The sequence below is a fragment of the Amphiprion ocellaris genome, chromosome 8 (assembly GCF_022539595.1).
Source record: "Amphiprion ocellaris isolate individual 3 ecotype Okinawa chromosome 8, ASM2253959v1, whole genome shotgun sequence".
Lineage (NCBI taxonomy): Eukaryota > Metazoa > Chordata > Actinopteri > Pomacentridae > Amphiprion > Amphiprion ocellaris.
Genome location: NC_072773.1, coordinates 10,389,158 through 10,405,058, shown reverse-complemented (window position 1 = coordinate 10,405,058; position 15,901 = coordinate 10,389,158). Strand labels below are relative to the sequence as shown.

Sequence of the window (15,901 nt, the reverse complement as noted above, 5' to 3'; positions counted from 1 at the left end):
TTTCTGTCTCACAACAGGATATTTGCAACAGCGATACTATCATGTGTATGAATGCTTCCCATATTGACATACAGAGCGTAATTATTAAAGTAACTAACAAAATATGACAACAGGTAGAAATGAAAACACATTTTATCTCCTGAGGTCCTTTTTTGACTCTGTGATGGTATCAGCCAACTTCTATGATGTGGTCTGCTAGAGCAGCAGCATTTCTGTAGCAAACAGGAAGACACTGAACCAACTGGTTAAGAAACCCAGCTCTGTCCTGGGATGCCCACTTGATCCGGTGAAGGTGATGGGAGACAGGAGGATGATGACAAAGCTTTTGTCTATCAGGGAAGACACTTCCCACCCCCTGCAGGACACTTTAAAATCACTGGGCAGCTCCTTCAGTGACAGACTGCTTCACCCATGTTGTGTGACAGAGACACTGCAGGTCCTTCCTTCCTGCTGTCGTTATATTAGTTAGATTAGATGGATTAGTAGGCCGCTCAGCAAAAAACTGTCATACTCTCTTGGTAAACTATTGACACAGTCTGTGAATGACAAATATTTTGTACTTTTACATATGCTTTGCAATATCTTTTTCTTTTTTTACATATACATGTGCTATATCGGTATTTTTCTACTTACATACAATCTGTGCAATATTAATACTTCTGTAAGTATTTCTACTCATAAAAGAATCTGTACAATACCACATACGTGCAATACTACTATTTATATAACTAGTACTTGAATATATTTTGTTTGTTTTTATTTTTGTACTCCATCTTTTGCTGCTGTAACACTGAAAAGTCCCCCACTGTGCGATGAATAAAGGCTTGTCTTATCTCTTATCTTGTTGGTGTAATATAAGTTACTATTGTTAGATAAGTTATCATAAGGTTATGAGATGATTTTTCAGTGTTTTTGTCAGCTCTACAGTCAGCAGATTTGTTCAGATTATTATTAGTGATTCATTTGGGGCATTGTGTTATGGAACTTAATGCGAGATCATCAGCAGCTGCACTCCTTCTCCTAAACTATTTAAAGGGTCGCTCACTGAAATTACTGTCACAATAAATTCATCATGCAACAAGTGTTTCCAGGGCATATCGTTACATATATAGCTTTATAAATCTTACCGTGCACTCAAATGATATTAATGTGGCACACAAGCTATACATAGAAAGAAAGCGGGATGAACTTTCTTTGAGACACTGTCTCACATTTTATGTTAATTTGATCTGAAAATACATTGAAAAAGGCACAAATGCGGGTAAAATCTAAAGATTTCTGGGCTGTGTGTTAAAACCCAAATGTGTTAAGGTCTGAATATCATCTCTGGACAGCACTAATGAAACTCAAGTTTATATTATGACTAAATGAAAATTTTATCCAATTGCTTCTTGAGAATATTTTCTCACAGTATGTCATCCATATAAACTGCTAACAACAAGAAGAAATAATGAATATTTACTAATGCAGATAAAATTATGTAATATTGCTACACCTATTTGGACCAAATTATGTTTATGGAACTAGTTAGCAAATAAACAGCAATAATTAATTTTAATTAACAATTAAATAGAAAACAATATCAACAAAGAAGAATACCATCAAGGCAAACAACTGCATTTTATGTGTACTGAATGTACATACGTATGTCTGAGGCTGTAACTGTGCCGACTGCAAGAGGCTTAAAAATCTGCTGAGGGGTTTAACTTCTATAGTTCTACAGAAGTGTAGGCTGCACATGGAAAATATTTAACGGCCAGTTTACTGCATGTAGTTTCGCATGTGGTTCTCCATACAACTACACAACCTTTCTGAGCACAACAGAGAAGCCCTTCTTGCTAACTCGAACATGTTGAAGCCGGGTGGGGGGCATTAGCTAACCGTTGACTATTCTATCAACCAGCATAGCTAACCTCACGTAGTCTTCACTACCTGTTTTCTAGAAGGAGTCTGACGGGCGAAAATCCGACAAATGACGGACAACTGTCATTCTTTATGTGCTATATTTTGGCATTGTACATATTAGAGTAAATATGTGCTTTCTTGCGTATATTTCAAAGATATCTTACCACGAATGTTACAGTTGCGTTGACAGCTCGTAGTCCCATCTCATCTCCATAACCACCGCTGACAACAATCATCGCAGACATGCGCAGATGTAAAATCGTAGTCAGCCTCAATGGATTGTGGTCCGTGTAGTTTTATTTGTAGTTTTTAAAGCAGTTACGTTTAAAGCAGCATTGCGCTGAGACACGCATTTGGTTGTATGTATTTGTACGTATATTTTAAAATGATGTTCGCATCAATTAACACACACAAACGTTTAAAGAAGTATTTTTCTCAACTTCTTCCGCAGTCTGTGCTTCTTCCGGGTAAGCAAACAGCCACAATACCACAACAAGCAAAATCTGCTCTCCAGAATAAAGGCATAAGAAGTTTCTATCTTAACCACTTTACAAAGTGAAAAAGCACGGGACAGCTAAATCAACTCCTTCCCATCTTATTCTGTAACTGTTCTCTGACTTTGGTAGTAGCCAAATCAACTGGAAAGCGGTAGTCTTAAACCCGTGTGTTTAGTGAGTTTGTCAAATGACAACATGCTTGTAAGATCAGGAGCTGTGGCTTGGAAGTGGCTACTGGTTGACATGTAGTCCTAATGAGCAAAGTCATTTTTTATACACTTTTTCTGACAACAGTTAAATACGCAAATAAAATTGCTTTATTGAGAATTTGGCTGTATTAAAATGTGGTACATGTGAGCACAAAGAGCAGGAGAGAAGTAAACAGACCTGTGTGTTTGTCTTCAGGTGTTTGTGCATTGTGCTGCTGCAATCTCCCATTCAGACTCTGCACAGTCTACTAACTGCCTTTTTGGTCTGCAAAAGTTTAAGGTATTTCCATTATGTAAAATCCTTCAATCTTTGGAAATATTTACACTTTGTTGCTGAGTCCACTTTCTAAACTGTAGCACTGACTGCAGCTGACCAGTGAATGGAGCCAAAAACTCACACAATTACACAGTGATACACAAGAAAAGCAGTTATAAAAATTCACTTTAAGTAACTTTTTTATTTTTTAAACATTGATGTTGACACATTTTAGGAGTCGATGTAGTTGGCTGTGCAGACTGATCCCGGCTGCCTGAAAAAAAATATGTAAGAAAAAAAAGCTAAAAAAAAAAAAAAAAAAACAGCACAATATTGTAATGTTCAAAAACTGTGAAAATAATGGTAGATATCTGTAATTTAATTACATTTTTAGCTGTTACAAATACAGAAAAACAGTGTAATCTTGCGACAACTTGTGAAAGAATGAATTTCTATTTATAAAAATACAGACGTGTAAATCAATACTGATTTGTGATTTTAGTTGTTATTTTCTGTAATTTTAAATCTTTAATATGCATATTTTTCTGTCAAATAAAGACAAATAGCAAAAAAAATCATTTCTTTTTCTGATTTAAATAAAGTAAAATAATTGTGTAATTTAATGGTCAAACGTTGTAAAAAGAAAACTAATTATGATTTGTAAAAATGCACATTTTTGATGTTGAGATTATTGATTCAGTTTATATCGATTTATTTTTGTACTTTAAAAAAAAAAGACAGAAATTGCAGAAGAATATTCACTTACTTTGAAAAATCGAGAGGAAGTTGTGTAATTTATTGCCATCACGAGCTTTACAACATCTGCCGACCATCCAGCAGCATGGATGTCATGGAGGAATGGCCAGAAATAGAGAAAGCAGCGACGGAGAAGAGGCGTGAGCTGGTTCTCCAGGGCCCTGCTGTTGATAAGAAAGTCTCCTCCTGCCGGGGGCTGCCCTCTAATATCTACTCCTTAACTCTGCTCAATTATCTAGAAGTTAGCCAGTGCCCCAGTTTAACTGAGATCCACGAGGACATCCGGCATCTGACCAACCTGCAGAGCCTCATCCTGTGCAGGAACAAGCTCGTCTCCGTCCCGGATACCATCGGCAGTCTGAAGTCCCTCAAGGTCCTGGACGTTTCAGTAAACAACATCACGGTTTTACCGGAGGGAGTCACTCAGTTAAGGGAGCTCAACACTCTGAATGTGAGCTGTAACAACCTGGAGGTCCTGCCGGAGGGACTGAGTCAGTGCACCAAGCTCTCCACCATCAACATCTCCAAGAACCACATCCGCCGGTTCCCTGCTGACCTGTACTCGGAGCGCCTGGACCTGCTCAGTTCTCTGGTGGCTTCCGACAACTGCATCGAGGAGCTGAGTGGAGACATTCACCAGCTGCCTGCTCTGAAGGCGAGTCCAGCCTCATTCACACATGTTCTCTGCCAACCCAAACACAAGAACCACACGAGGTTATTGTGTACATGTAGCTACCTGACGTTGAAGATGAGTTCTTCTTGGGTCTCCAACACAGGCCGAATTTAAGATGAGCTGTCAGTATTTTTGCTGCATTGCCTAAATTATGACTAATCAAATGTAATATTTCCTAGGATGTAATGCAGTGTTAGATTATCAGAATTTTGAATCTAGTTCGGGGCAAACCTACACAGACCGAGAATATCTGTAAAGTCACATTTTTACCAGAGTAATTCAAATACAAGTATTGAAACCCTAAAAGAAATGTTAAAATACAACTTTACCCAACTATAATATATACTAAAGATAAACCCTGAAGTATTATTAAATATGGAGTGTGACCTAACTAATCTAAATAATAAAACTAAGACTTTATGGTTGTGTTAGTATTAGACTGACTTTATTAATCTTGGGAGGGAAATTCAGTTGTTACAGCAGCATGGATGTTCAATAAACAATAAGAGAACACAGAATATTAGATTAGGGTATAAAGTAGAGGTAAAATAACATAAACTAACTAACCCAACAAAATTTTGAAATAAGTTAAGACCTTAAAAAGGTGCACTAAACCAAACAAATCCAAGGATTTCCCAGATCTCCAATGGGAACGTTTAGTTTTTATTTTTATGTGTGGTGTTGTGTGGTTGTTTTGTGTGTTTTTCATGATGTGTCTGTTTAAAATATATTCTTTTTGTGCCAAGTCGAATACTGTCATTTCATTATTTCTTTAAATTCCACGGTGTCAGACTCAACTCCTGCTTTTGTTTTCCTCTTGCCAGGTGCTGGATCTCTCCAACAATAAGCTGAGTGAGATCCCCTCCAACCTGAGCGACTGCCCTAAGCTAAAGGAGATCAATTTCAAAGGCAACAAGCTTAACGACAAGCGCCTGGAGAAGATGGTCAACGGCTGCCAGACCAAGTCCATCCTGGACTACCTCAGAGGAAAAGGAAGAGTGAGACAAGGAGAGGATGGAGGTGGTGCTGACGGAGGACGCAACGCAGACAAGAAGAAAAGGCAGCAGCAGAGAAAGAAGAAAGACAAGGTGGCAGAGGAACCGGATGAGGTAGAAGAAGTGAACAAGATGGTAGTGAGGATTCTCCACATTTCAGATGCTCCCACAGCACTGACGGTCACAGTGAGCTCAGAGGTGAAGGATGTTCGACCATACCTGGTGTGCTGCATAGTGAGTGGAATGAACTTAAAGCCTGGGAATGCCCTCAAACGCTTCCTGATGGCTCAGGTAAGATCAACACCTTCACAGCGACGGTAACGGTGTGTGACAAATGTGCAATGTGGTCACTGAAATGAATCTGTTTTTCTAGACAAAACTTCATGAGGACTTGTGTGGTAAAAGAACCATTGCCACCATCGCAACTCATGATGTGCAGCTTCTCAAAGGTCCCCTCATGTATGATGTCAAACCACCCACCCAGCTGAAGGTATGCTGTTGCGGAACAAACAATTATTTTCAGAATTTAACCAAATGCTTATTACAGTCAGACAATGAAAATATCTCTTTTGCAGCAATCATGGGGACAAAGTAATCAGAGTCCGAATTTTAAACAAGAGCATGTCATCTGTTAGATTGTGCCGTTAGGTCGCAAGGAGATGACAGCGATTGAGCTGATAAGACACCTTCATCTGGAGGCCGAGGAGCTGAGGAAGCAGAAGAAGAGGCAGAATGTCACTGGGCTTCACAAGTCAGCACCACATAGTCTTTTCCATACAGAAGAAGCTTTGTTTTTGCAGGGAGGAAAGTTTGGAAAGATCCTTATTAGTTAACGGCAGGGTGGAGGGTCAGTTATTCTACAAAAAAAAAAAACAGTGTCTGGCAGACCACAACTTTAATCTGATTATTTCAAGCTCATCCAATACAGAATAGGTGTTACAACTGCATTAAACTTAAACACAAGTTAAAACTTGGGCTGTCAAAATTTACGTGTTAATGCGAATTAATCCATCATCATGATATATATATATATATATATATATATATATATATATATATATATATATATATATATATATACACAGCTGTGCTCATAAGTTTACATACCCTGGCAGAATTTATGATTTCTTGGTCATTTTTCAGAGAATATGAATGATAACACAAAAACTTTTCTTTCACGCATGGTAAGTGGTTGGGTGAAGCCATTTATTATCAAACAACTGTATTTACTCTTTTTAAATCATATTGACAACAGAAACTACTCAAATGACCCTGATCAAAAGTTTACATACCCCAGTTCTTAATACCGTGTATTCCCCCCTTTAACATCAATGACAGCTTGAAGTCTTTTGTGGTAGTTGTAGATGAGGGTCGTTATTTTGTCAGATGGTAAAGCTGCCCATTCTTCTTGGCAAAAAGCCTCCAGCTCCTGTAAATTCTTGGGCTGCCTTGCATGAACTGCACGTTTGAGATCTCCCCAGAGCTGCTCAATGATATTGAGGTCAGGAGACTGAGATGGTCACTCCAGAACCTTTACTTTATTCTGTTGTAGCCACTGACGGGTAGACTTGGCCTTGTGCTTTGGATCGTTGTCATGTTGGAACGTCCAAGTATGTCCCATGCGCAGCTTCCGGGCTGATGAGTGCAAGTTTTCCTCCAGTATTTTCTGATAACGTGCCGCATTCATCTTGCCATCAGTTTTTACCAAGTTTCCTGTGCCTCTGTAGCTCACACATCCCCAAAACATCAGCGATCCACCTCCGTGTTTCACAGTAGGGATTGTGTACTTCTCATTATAGGCCTTGTTTACTCCTCTCCAAATGTAGTGTTTATGGTTGTGGCCAAAAAGTTTCTCATCACTCAAATGACTTTGTTCCAGAAGTTTTGAGGCTTGTCTCTGTGCTGTTTGGCATATTGTAAGTGGGATGCTTTGTGGCATTTGCGTAGTAACGGCTTTCTTCTGGCGACTCGACCATGTAGCCCATTTTTGTTCAAGTGCCTCCTTATTGTGCATCTTGAAACAGCCACACCAGTTTTTTTCAGAGACTCCTGTATTTCAGCTGAAGTTATTTGTGGGTTTTTCTTTGCATCCTGAGCAATTTTTCTGGCAGCTGTGGCTGAAATTTTTGTTGGTCTACCTGACCGTGGTTTGGTTTCAACAGAACCCCTCAGTTTCCACTTCTTAATTAATGTTTGAACACTGCTGATAGGCAGTTTCAGATCCTTGGATATCTTTTTATATCCCTTTCCTGTTTTATACAGTTCAATTACCTTTTCCTGCAGATCCTTTGACAATTCTTTTGCTTTCCCCATGATTTAGAAGCCAGAAACGTCAGTGCAGCACTGGATGAAAGATGAAGGGCCTGTCAAGAGCCCAGAAACTCACTGACCTTTTATACACACACACTGATTACAAGCAAATAGATCACAGGTGAGGATGGTTACCTGTAGTAGCCATTCAAACCCGTTTATGTCAACTTGTGTGCCTTATATCAGGCCAAACATCCAGGGTATGTAAACTTTTGATCAGGGCCATTTGGGTACTTTCTATTGTCATTATAATTTAAAAAGAATAAACACAGTTGTTTGACAATAAAAAACTATAGCACAACACTAACCATGAGTGAAAGAAAGGTTTTTGTGCTATCATTAATATTCTCTGAAAAATGGCCAAGAAATCATAAATTCTGCTAGGGTATGTAAACTTATGAGCACAACTGTGTGTGTGTGTGTGTGTGTGTGTGTGTGTGTGTGTGTGTGTGTGTGTATATATATATATATATATATATATATATATATATATATATATATATATATATATATTCCCCTCTTTCTGGAGTCTGTTTGCTCATGCAAAATGAAATGTGATTAATATAGATTGAAAATGAAATGAAAGTTTTTTTTCATCGTGATTAACCCACAGCAAACCTGTGATTAATCTGATTAAAAATTGTAATCGTTTGACAGCACTCGTTAATACAAAAATGTTCAGGTTCAGAACATGAAATGATATTCATCCCATATTGTGTGACAGTTGACAGTTCAGTCAGAGTTGAATCTTCATATTTACTCTTAAAGAGCGCTTTTGGTAAAGACATGCTGTTACATGTTGTCATTAAACCTTTTTTTTTTCTACAGATACCTGCAGCTTTTGCAAGGCAAATCCCTCTATCCCTGCCTTGTGGATGCTGAAGGACATGTGATCTCATTCCCACCAATCACCAACAGTGAGAAGACCAAGGTGTGGAAATGCATTTTCTTCCTGGTTGTCATAATTGAGTACTGACTTACTTACATAAGTGAGAATTTCATATTAAATGGAGCCATACTGTTTTGGACAGACTACATTGGAACTGCTGTATAGTAATAACAACAGAACATTTGGCGTACATATTAGCTTATTTTATGCTATTGTGACTTACTATCTTTTTGTGTCTTTTCATGATAAATGATATTTAGTACTTAGTTGTTACTCCGCCAAGGAACTCGGTGGAGTTATGTGACAATCGGTGTACGTTTGTCCATCTGTTTATCCATCCGAAATGATACAATGAACAATTGATTAAATTGTGGGGATGTTTCCAAGTCCCATCAATTCCTGTCGCCTGTTACATATTTAGGTCACTTGATTCTGTATCTGTACATAACAAACACATGCAAAACACACGCCTGTGCTCAGTGCAATGTCAGTTTTGTTTGTGGGTACTTCTATGTTAAATGGCCACATTCTATAGTGCTGTGATTTCTGATCATCAATAATAAATAAATGCTGCATTCCTAAAAAAGAAATAAAATGCTGCATTTCTGACAATGCCATATGCAGGAATGAACAGCCTTGGCAGAGAACTGCGCTCTCTGAGTGCTTTTCTTATTGTTGTCTTTTCCTGATTACTGTACAATGAGAGATAAGATTCACCGTACAAACTTGGCCAATAAAGTTGATTCTGATTCTGAGGATATAGTAGAAATAGTTACCTGTTTTTTACTGTCCAGATTAAGAAGACAACCAAAGAGCTGTTCTTGGAGGTGACGAGTGCCACCAGCCTGCAGACCTGTAAAGATGTTATGGATGCTCTGATTGTAGTAAGTTTCCCTTTTTCTCTTTTAAGAAATAATTGAATAGACTTCAGTGATTCTGCAAGCCTTTCCTCCTCAGGCAGGTTGTGTCAATGTTCAATCATTTGAATCTGCTGAAAACAATTCAGTCTGTGTCCCCACCCACTTTCATGGCTGCTGGAGATAGTGATGCCTTAAAATGGTTTCCCAGCTCAGATGTTTTTGAGGGTGAAAATACAAAGATGCCCATGTCTAAAAACATCCCTGCCTTTATTAGACCCTCAGTGTTCAAGATATACCTCTTACTGCTTGAGATCTTTGAATGCATCAGAGACAGACAGACAGAGACAATCATTGATGCTGAGTACTAACTATATTTATTTCTATGATAAATTTGGTGCCACAGCGTCTATGTTCCAGTCTCATTGTATTACACAGTATTACATGCAGGGATTTAGCAGACAGTTCTTGTTTCCTCAGAAAATGGCAGAGTTGAACAAGTTCACTGCAGAGCATCAGGAGGAGGTGGGCTCGGACGACGAAGGCGATGGTCCACCTCAGCCTGTCGGGAGCAGTGAGGCCTCCAGCCAGCTGATCATCCAGCAGGTCCGAACAGTTGACCAAGATGGGAACCTGAAGGTCGTCTACCCGTCGAAGACCGACCTCTCCAAAGACATCAGCAACTTGTCAGTAATTTGGTAGTTTGGATTAGCTCTGATGTTTACAGCCATTAGCATACTTCATCAAGTCCTATCCAACCTGTTGCTTTGGACAGTTTCAGGGACGTTTTTGTGTTTTAACCAACATCCTGTTCCTCCCATTGGTAACATGTATTGTCTGGTTAGACGTGTTATCATTTCAGATTTATTTACAGCTTTTTGATTTGACATGTAGGATAATATTTAATAATTATTTCCTGGGAGCACGCTGCACATCATATACTGTCCAAATGTCCTTATTTTGTATCATTTGTAAACTGAAGACAACTGATCAGTTGGTACATTAAATTGAACTGTCATTGACTTTAACTTAGACTGGTCACTGATTGTAGAACTGGCAAATTTCTTCGGATAGTCATCAACTCACAGCAAAAATTGCAATGTTTGATAAACTTTACTGCTGATTTCATTCATTATAATTCATGTAGCACAGTGTTAAAGATCTGCATGTTTAGGGGTTTCTTTGTTCAGCCATTGTAACTAGCAGCTTAAACGATCTGAAAGGACGCTGCGTAACTTGGTGTGCAGAAGAGGATTTTTATAGGTAGAAGGCTAACCCCTGGGAGCAGAGGTTTAAACCACAGCTGCACCAAAAACTGTTGAATAACTGGTAAATATGCTGCATTTGGTAATTTTTGTATTCTTTCTAAACATTTGAGCACTATTTATGTCTTGCTTAGTTCTGAGCAGTTTCGGGCAAATGGAAGTTCTTTATATACTATAGAAGGAAAATGTCTTAACTTGTATGAGTCTAAATGTTCAATATTAGGATATTAGTATTCTTATGGACCTGGAACAAGATTCTGTGTAAGTGACATTTACACTTTTCTAGCCAATGAACTAATTATAAAGTGGCACATTTGTTACATTAAATGTCATTCAGTACATGTATGTTACATGATTCATTCTGCATGTGTTTGCGAAGACTCCATTGAAGATTCCTCTGAAGAGACCAGAGGATCTGCAAAACAGAAAATATTCAATTCAGGCAAAAACTATTTTGTAGCAGAGGTGTACAAACATTATGTAGATATACACTGCTTGTCCAGAAAAAGCATCCAAGCTGATGCAGTGAGGACCTTCTTGTTTCTTAACAAACCATGTTGGAAGATATATAGTCATGAAAAGGATGTTAATCTGTTTCAGAAGAGTGAAATTATTGGCCTGCATCAAGCCAAGAAAATAACTGAGGAGATTTTTGAAACTACTAATATCGGGTTAAGAACCGTCCAACACATTAAAAATGGAAGGATAGTGGTGAACCATCGTCTTTGAGGAACAAATGTGGTCGGAACAAACTCTTAGATAATCGTAGGAAATCAACAGTAGAACTCATGGCTATGTTTAATAGTGAAAGTAAGACCATTTCCTCATGCACAATGCAATGGGAACTCAAGGGATTGGGACTTAACAGCTGTGTAGCTCTAAGAAAATCACTGATCAGTGAGGCGAATGACAAAAAAAGGCTTCAGTTTGCTAGGTAGCATAAAGATTTGATTCTGGAGCAATGGAAGAAGGTCGTGTGGTCTGATGAGTCCAGATTTACCCTGTTGCCAAAGTGATGGAGTCATCGGGGTAAGAAGAAAGGCAGATGAAGTGATGCACTCATCATGTCTAGTGCCTACAAGCCTGTGGGGGTTAGGGTTATGATCTGGGGTTGGTCAGGTTCAGCAACATTATGTTCCCAAAGAATGAGGTCAGCTGACTACCTGAATGTACTGAATGACCAGATCTTTCTATCAATGGAGTTTTTCTTCCCTGATGGCATGGACATGTTCCAAGATGATGATGCCAGGATTCATGGGGCTCACATTATGAAGTGGATCAGGGCGAATGAGACATCATTTTAACTCATGGATTGGCCTCCACAGAGTCCAGACCTCAGTCCCATTGAGAATCTTAGGGATGTGCTGGAGAACTTTGCTCAACAGTCCAACTCTCCCATCATCAATATAAGATCTTGGTAGAAAATGAACGCAAGTGTGGACAGAAGTAAATGCTGTGACATTGCAGAGGCTTATCAAAACGATGCCACAGCGAATGTGTGTCATTCTCAAAGCTAAATGCAGTCCAATGAAATATTAGAGTGTGCAGCTTTTTTTTTGGACGGGCAGTGTATTTTGTCTATCATCTGCCATTTCTCTACACCTCACACAAATCATTGCGTACCTGGATTACAGATTAGCTCTGTCAGAGTGAATTTCCAAACAGGCCTTTAGGATACTTACATTCACAAATGTATGCCACCTCCAGGTACTTGTATGTGCCAACACAGGAGTCTCTTAACACTGAGTTTGTAGCGCTGATGGTACAGTTGTTTTTCCCATTACAGCTGCGGATGCAAAACGACACGAGTCAATAATGGCTTCAATGTGCTTTGGAGCTTCATAAATATTTTATTTAAAATGAACTGTATTTAGTACTTTTTAAAACCTATACATAATGTGTGATTTGAATTTGGCCTTAGATGTGCTTTCAGTATGTAAAAATAATGCAACCTTTGTGATCTATTTCTTTGTTTGAATTTCTTCCTACTTGACTGAGGGAACCTTGCAAAAATTACACTCCACTTATCTACTAGTCTCAACTGGAAAGCACCCCTCACTTACCGCTCAGCAACTACAGTGTTGCTAGTGAAGCTTGAACAGGACACATTTTGAACCTGAGAGGCGGGCCGTCTGTAGGAGCAGGTGGACTGGTCACTGCGTCCATAGTCAGCCCCATAGACAAATATAACCTGCCCCTTAGCTGACCAGAGGAGGAAAGTGGCATTGTAGAGAAGAATCAAAAGTAGTTATGATCTGTAGAAGCCAGACTGAAAATGTCATTACACTTAAGTTTGTCAGGTTGATCTATCATATACAAAAAAAGGCAAATATTTAATCTTACCACAAAACAAATGTGCCACAGAGCCCTCACATGCAATGACACGAACTGTCAAAAAGGCACAAATCACATTAGACACAGTCAGGCTTACTTGTAGATTTTTCTAACTATTGGTTTTGTGCAGACATGTGACTGACTTGCTGGGAAGCAGGTGTAGTTGGTCTCCAGATATTTGTAGGTGCCTCGGCAGGGATCAGACGTACGAACAACATCACTGTTGAACTCACACACCTTCTTGCCATCACATCTGGAGGAATGACAGTAAGAGCCTTTACTATGCAAGCAAAAACAATTAGCATGGCTAGAGCTGTTAGGCCTTCATTTTGCTACTGATAAATTCTGAAAAGCTACCTAAATATGAACTTGAGTTGTACAATGTCTGACAAAAGATTAAACTGCAGCCATTTTGTAAAACAATACTAAATTTGGTGTGTAGGGAATGCGGTAACATAGAGAATGGTGAGAGGACAGATTAATTGAGCTGATGATAATCAACTTCATTTAGTTGTGTAAAGAGTTTTGTTGTTTCCTACTTATCTTTTTTGCTGCATTGCTGCTGAGTTAGGTAGTGGTGCAGGTTATTTTTCTGAGTAGCTCATGAGAGTGCTATTTTGAAGGTGATGCCTTTTTCATTGACAGTAAAACTAGAAGACTCAATTCCAGCAATATGTTTTACTTTTATTACTGTAAATAGAAAGTGTACCTCCTCTTGAGGACATCCACAGCGCCCCTTTGAGAGCACCGTGTGTTGGCAACCTGTCTTGCAGGCCTTCCCTCACTGCAGGTTTCACGATCTGTACGTCCATACAGGGCTCCTTGCACACGGATCACTCCATGATCTGTAACACACCCAGAGAAAGAGAATGAGAGGAAAGTGACACTTTGCATTTATTTTTGTTTTGGAGTAATAGTCAATATTGTCATCCTTGAGCCTACAAATTTAGCATGCTCAGGTGAAACTGTGGGCCTTTTTTGCTTTTAAGCATAAAAAAAACATTCTGAATATCAGCTTTTCATTGTGTTTTGTATGTTTTATAAACTTAGATGTGAAAAATAAAAGCTTTGACAGTGCTTACTACTGCCATTCCTGTAGCCTCACAGCCCATACAGTTAAAATCTAAAAACCTTAAACAATATTTTAAATTCAGAATTATCATTCAATTCATCACAACATCCACTAGTGTTTAAAAGATAAGACTAAATTGTTAATATTTGAGATCCAAAATGTTTTGATGCCTTGACAGGTTGAGTGAATTTATTAAAGCCTTCAAACCTAAATATATTATTGCTGTGAAACCAGAAGTAGATATTTAAGTCCTACCACAGCCAAGGCGTTGGACATTGTCACGGCCATCACAGGTCACAACTTTCTCTGTGGAAACAACTAAAAAAAAAGCAAATTTAAGTGTAAGTTGAAGCCTGTTTTTACTGCATGTAGAAAATAAATGGCAGCATTCTCATTATATCCCAGATATTACCTGATGTCCCGAGCAAAAAAGCTGCAAGCACTGGAAAATAAAAATCACAGTAAAATTAACTGAATGAATCAAAAAAAGAAAAAAAAAGAAAACGGGTATAAAAGGTGTATGGTCTTGCTTTTAGGAAAATAACTTGAATTTGAGCACTTATGAAATCTAACTCCAAAACTTCCAAATTGTCTATAAACCCTCATCATTGTTTTTCTAGCTGTCAGTCAGTGTACTCACGCAGTGTGGTGCTGAGTCTGAAGCTGAGCATGGTTTCTGTAGGTCCAGTCTGAACAGTGAACAGTGGAACAGATAGTGGCTGAGACAGATACACTGCTATTTATACTGATGGGTGGAGAACGAACAATTGTTTTACCTTATACAACTGGCTCCCATTCAGCTGTAAAAAATGTGACCAAACAACTAAATTGCTTGATTATCAAGGTGCAACAATGCTGAAAGATGACAAGGTAAAAGATTTCTCAACATGGCAATTCACATTACAAAAACCACCTAAGGTAAGAAAAGGAACATCTCTGAGTGTTACACTGAAATGACACACAGCATAACAAAAGATTACAGGATTATGTTGCAGTCACATCCTTGTTCTGGCCGAACAAATGTACTCATTCATGTTTCTTGGAAATCACCTGCTCTGTCTATTTTATTTCTCATATTTATTTCCTTGAAGGAGAGTTCCTTATTGTCTTAGGCTGTAGAGAATACAGGGTTGTGCCTTCAAAGGCTAGTCATGTTTTTTTGGGCCGTGTGTCGGTTTTATTTCCTAACACACACTACCGTTCCAAAGTTTGGCGTCACTGAGAAATGTCCCTATTTTTGAAAGAAAAGCAGTTTTTCAATGAAGATAACATTAAATGAATCAGAAATACAGTCTTGACATTGTTAATGTGGTAAATGACTATTCTAGAATTCTGGAATTCTGGAAACGGCTGATTCTTAACGGAATATCTATATAGGGATACAGAGGCCCATTTCCAGCAACCATTTCTCCTGCGTTCTAATGGAACATTGTGTTAGCAAATGGTGTTGAAAGGCTAATTGATGATTCAAAAACCCTTGTGCAATTATGTTAGCACATGAATAAAAGTGTGAGTTTTCATGGAAAACATGAAATTGTCTGGGTGACCCCAAACTTTAGAACAGTAGTGTATGTATGTACCCTCCTCACAGCACTGTTGTTTGGAATTGATCAGTGGCTCCGATGAAGCATCTTCGATACTGAACAGGTGCTCCAGTTGCAATTATTGCACTCTGACGTGCTCTGTATGAGTTATTGCATAGTTATTTTTTCTGATGACTTCCTGGAACCTATTGTTAATTTTTTTGTGGCTAGACTTCCTGGAAGACAGAGTATTACCAGACATTAGGATTCACCATGATCGTAATCTTCAGATAGACACCGGGGGAGACCCAAGTTTGTTTGAGCTGCTAAAAAGTCCACCTGGGCAACTCCAAAGCCAAA

General features: G+C 38.7%; 3 protein-coding genes across 5 annotated transcripts in view; 1 reads left to right on the top strand and 2 right to left on the bottom strand.

Annotated features, from left to right (window-relative positions):
• cep104 (centrosomal protein 104) overlaps positions 1-2,296 on the bottom strand; it is a 39,280-nt gene extending 36,984 nt beyond the window's left edge. The window contains exon 1 of one of the 3 annotated variants that reach the window (XM_035950973.2): positions 2,070-2,296. The gene's annotated coding sequence lies outside the window, so the exon portion shown is untranslated. The remainder of the gene's footprint in view (positions 1-2,069) is intronic. The other 2 variants (XM_055013275.1, XM_023276260.3) reach the window with 2 other exon arrangements.
• Positions 2,297-3,680: 1,384 nt separating this feature from the next.
• On the top strand, positions 3,681-12,815 carry lrrc47 (leucine rich repeat containing 47). Its single transcript, XM_023276262.3, has 7 exons — positions 3,681-4,278; positions 5,121-5,582; positions 5,665-5,781; positions 5,927-6,042; positions 8,430-8,532; positions 9,285-9,374; positions 9,828-12,815. Exons 1-7 carry the CDS (start codon positions 3,709-3,711, stop codon positions 10,047-10,049), a joined length of 1,680 nt encoding a protein of 559 aa, XP_023132030.2. The 5' UTR covers positions 3,681-3,708; the 3' UTR covers positions 10,050-12,815.
• Positions 9,702-14,759, bottom strand: LOC111572552 (L-rhamnose-binding lectin SML-like). The gene is made up of 9 exons (XM_035950994.2): positions 14,659-14,759; positions 14,431-14,460; positions 14,274-14,336; positions 13,656-13,791; positions 13,090-13,199; positions 12,956-13,000; positions 12,676-12,814; positions 12,295-12,398; positions 9,702-11,027 (listed from the first exon to the last, which is right to left on the bottom strand). The coding sequence occupies exons 1-9, from the start codon at positions 14,687-14,689 to the stop codon at positions 10,969-10,971; spliced, it is 717 nt and encodes a 238-aa protein (XP_035806887.2). The 5' UTR covers positions 14,690-14,759; the 3' UTR covers positions 9,702-10,968.
• Positions 14,760-15,901: the final 1,142 nt, after the last annotated feature.

Bases quoted from the DNA above. Each gene is read 5' to 3' on its own strand.
- lrrc47 (XM_023276262.3), top strand. From the start codon at position 3,709: ATGGATGTCATGGAGGAATGGCCAGAAATAGAGAAAGCAGCGACGGAG. The intron at 8,533-9,284 runs GTGTGGAAATGC...TTTACTGTCCAG, and splicing joins CCAACAGTGAGAAGACCAAG to ATTAAGAAGACAACCAAAGA. The intron at 9,375-9,827 runs GTAAGTTTCCCT...TTGTTTCCTCAG, and splicing joins TTATGGATGCTCTGATTGTA to AAAATGGCAGAGTTGAACAA.
- LOC111572552 (XM_035950994.2), bottom strand. From the start codon at position 14,689: ATGCTCAGCTTCAGACTCAGCACCACACTGC. The intron at 13,001-13,089 runs GTCAGTCACATG...CCTTTTTGACAG, and splicing joins CTACACCTGCTTCCCAGCAA to TTCGTGTCATTGCATGTGAG. The intron at 12,399-12,675 runs GTAAGTGAGGGG...TTGCATCCGCAG, and splicing joins AACACTGTAGTTGCTGAGCG to CTGTAATGGGAAAAACAACT.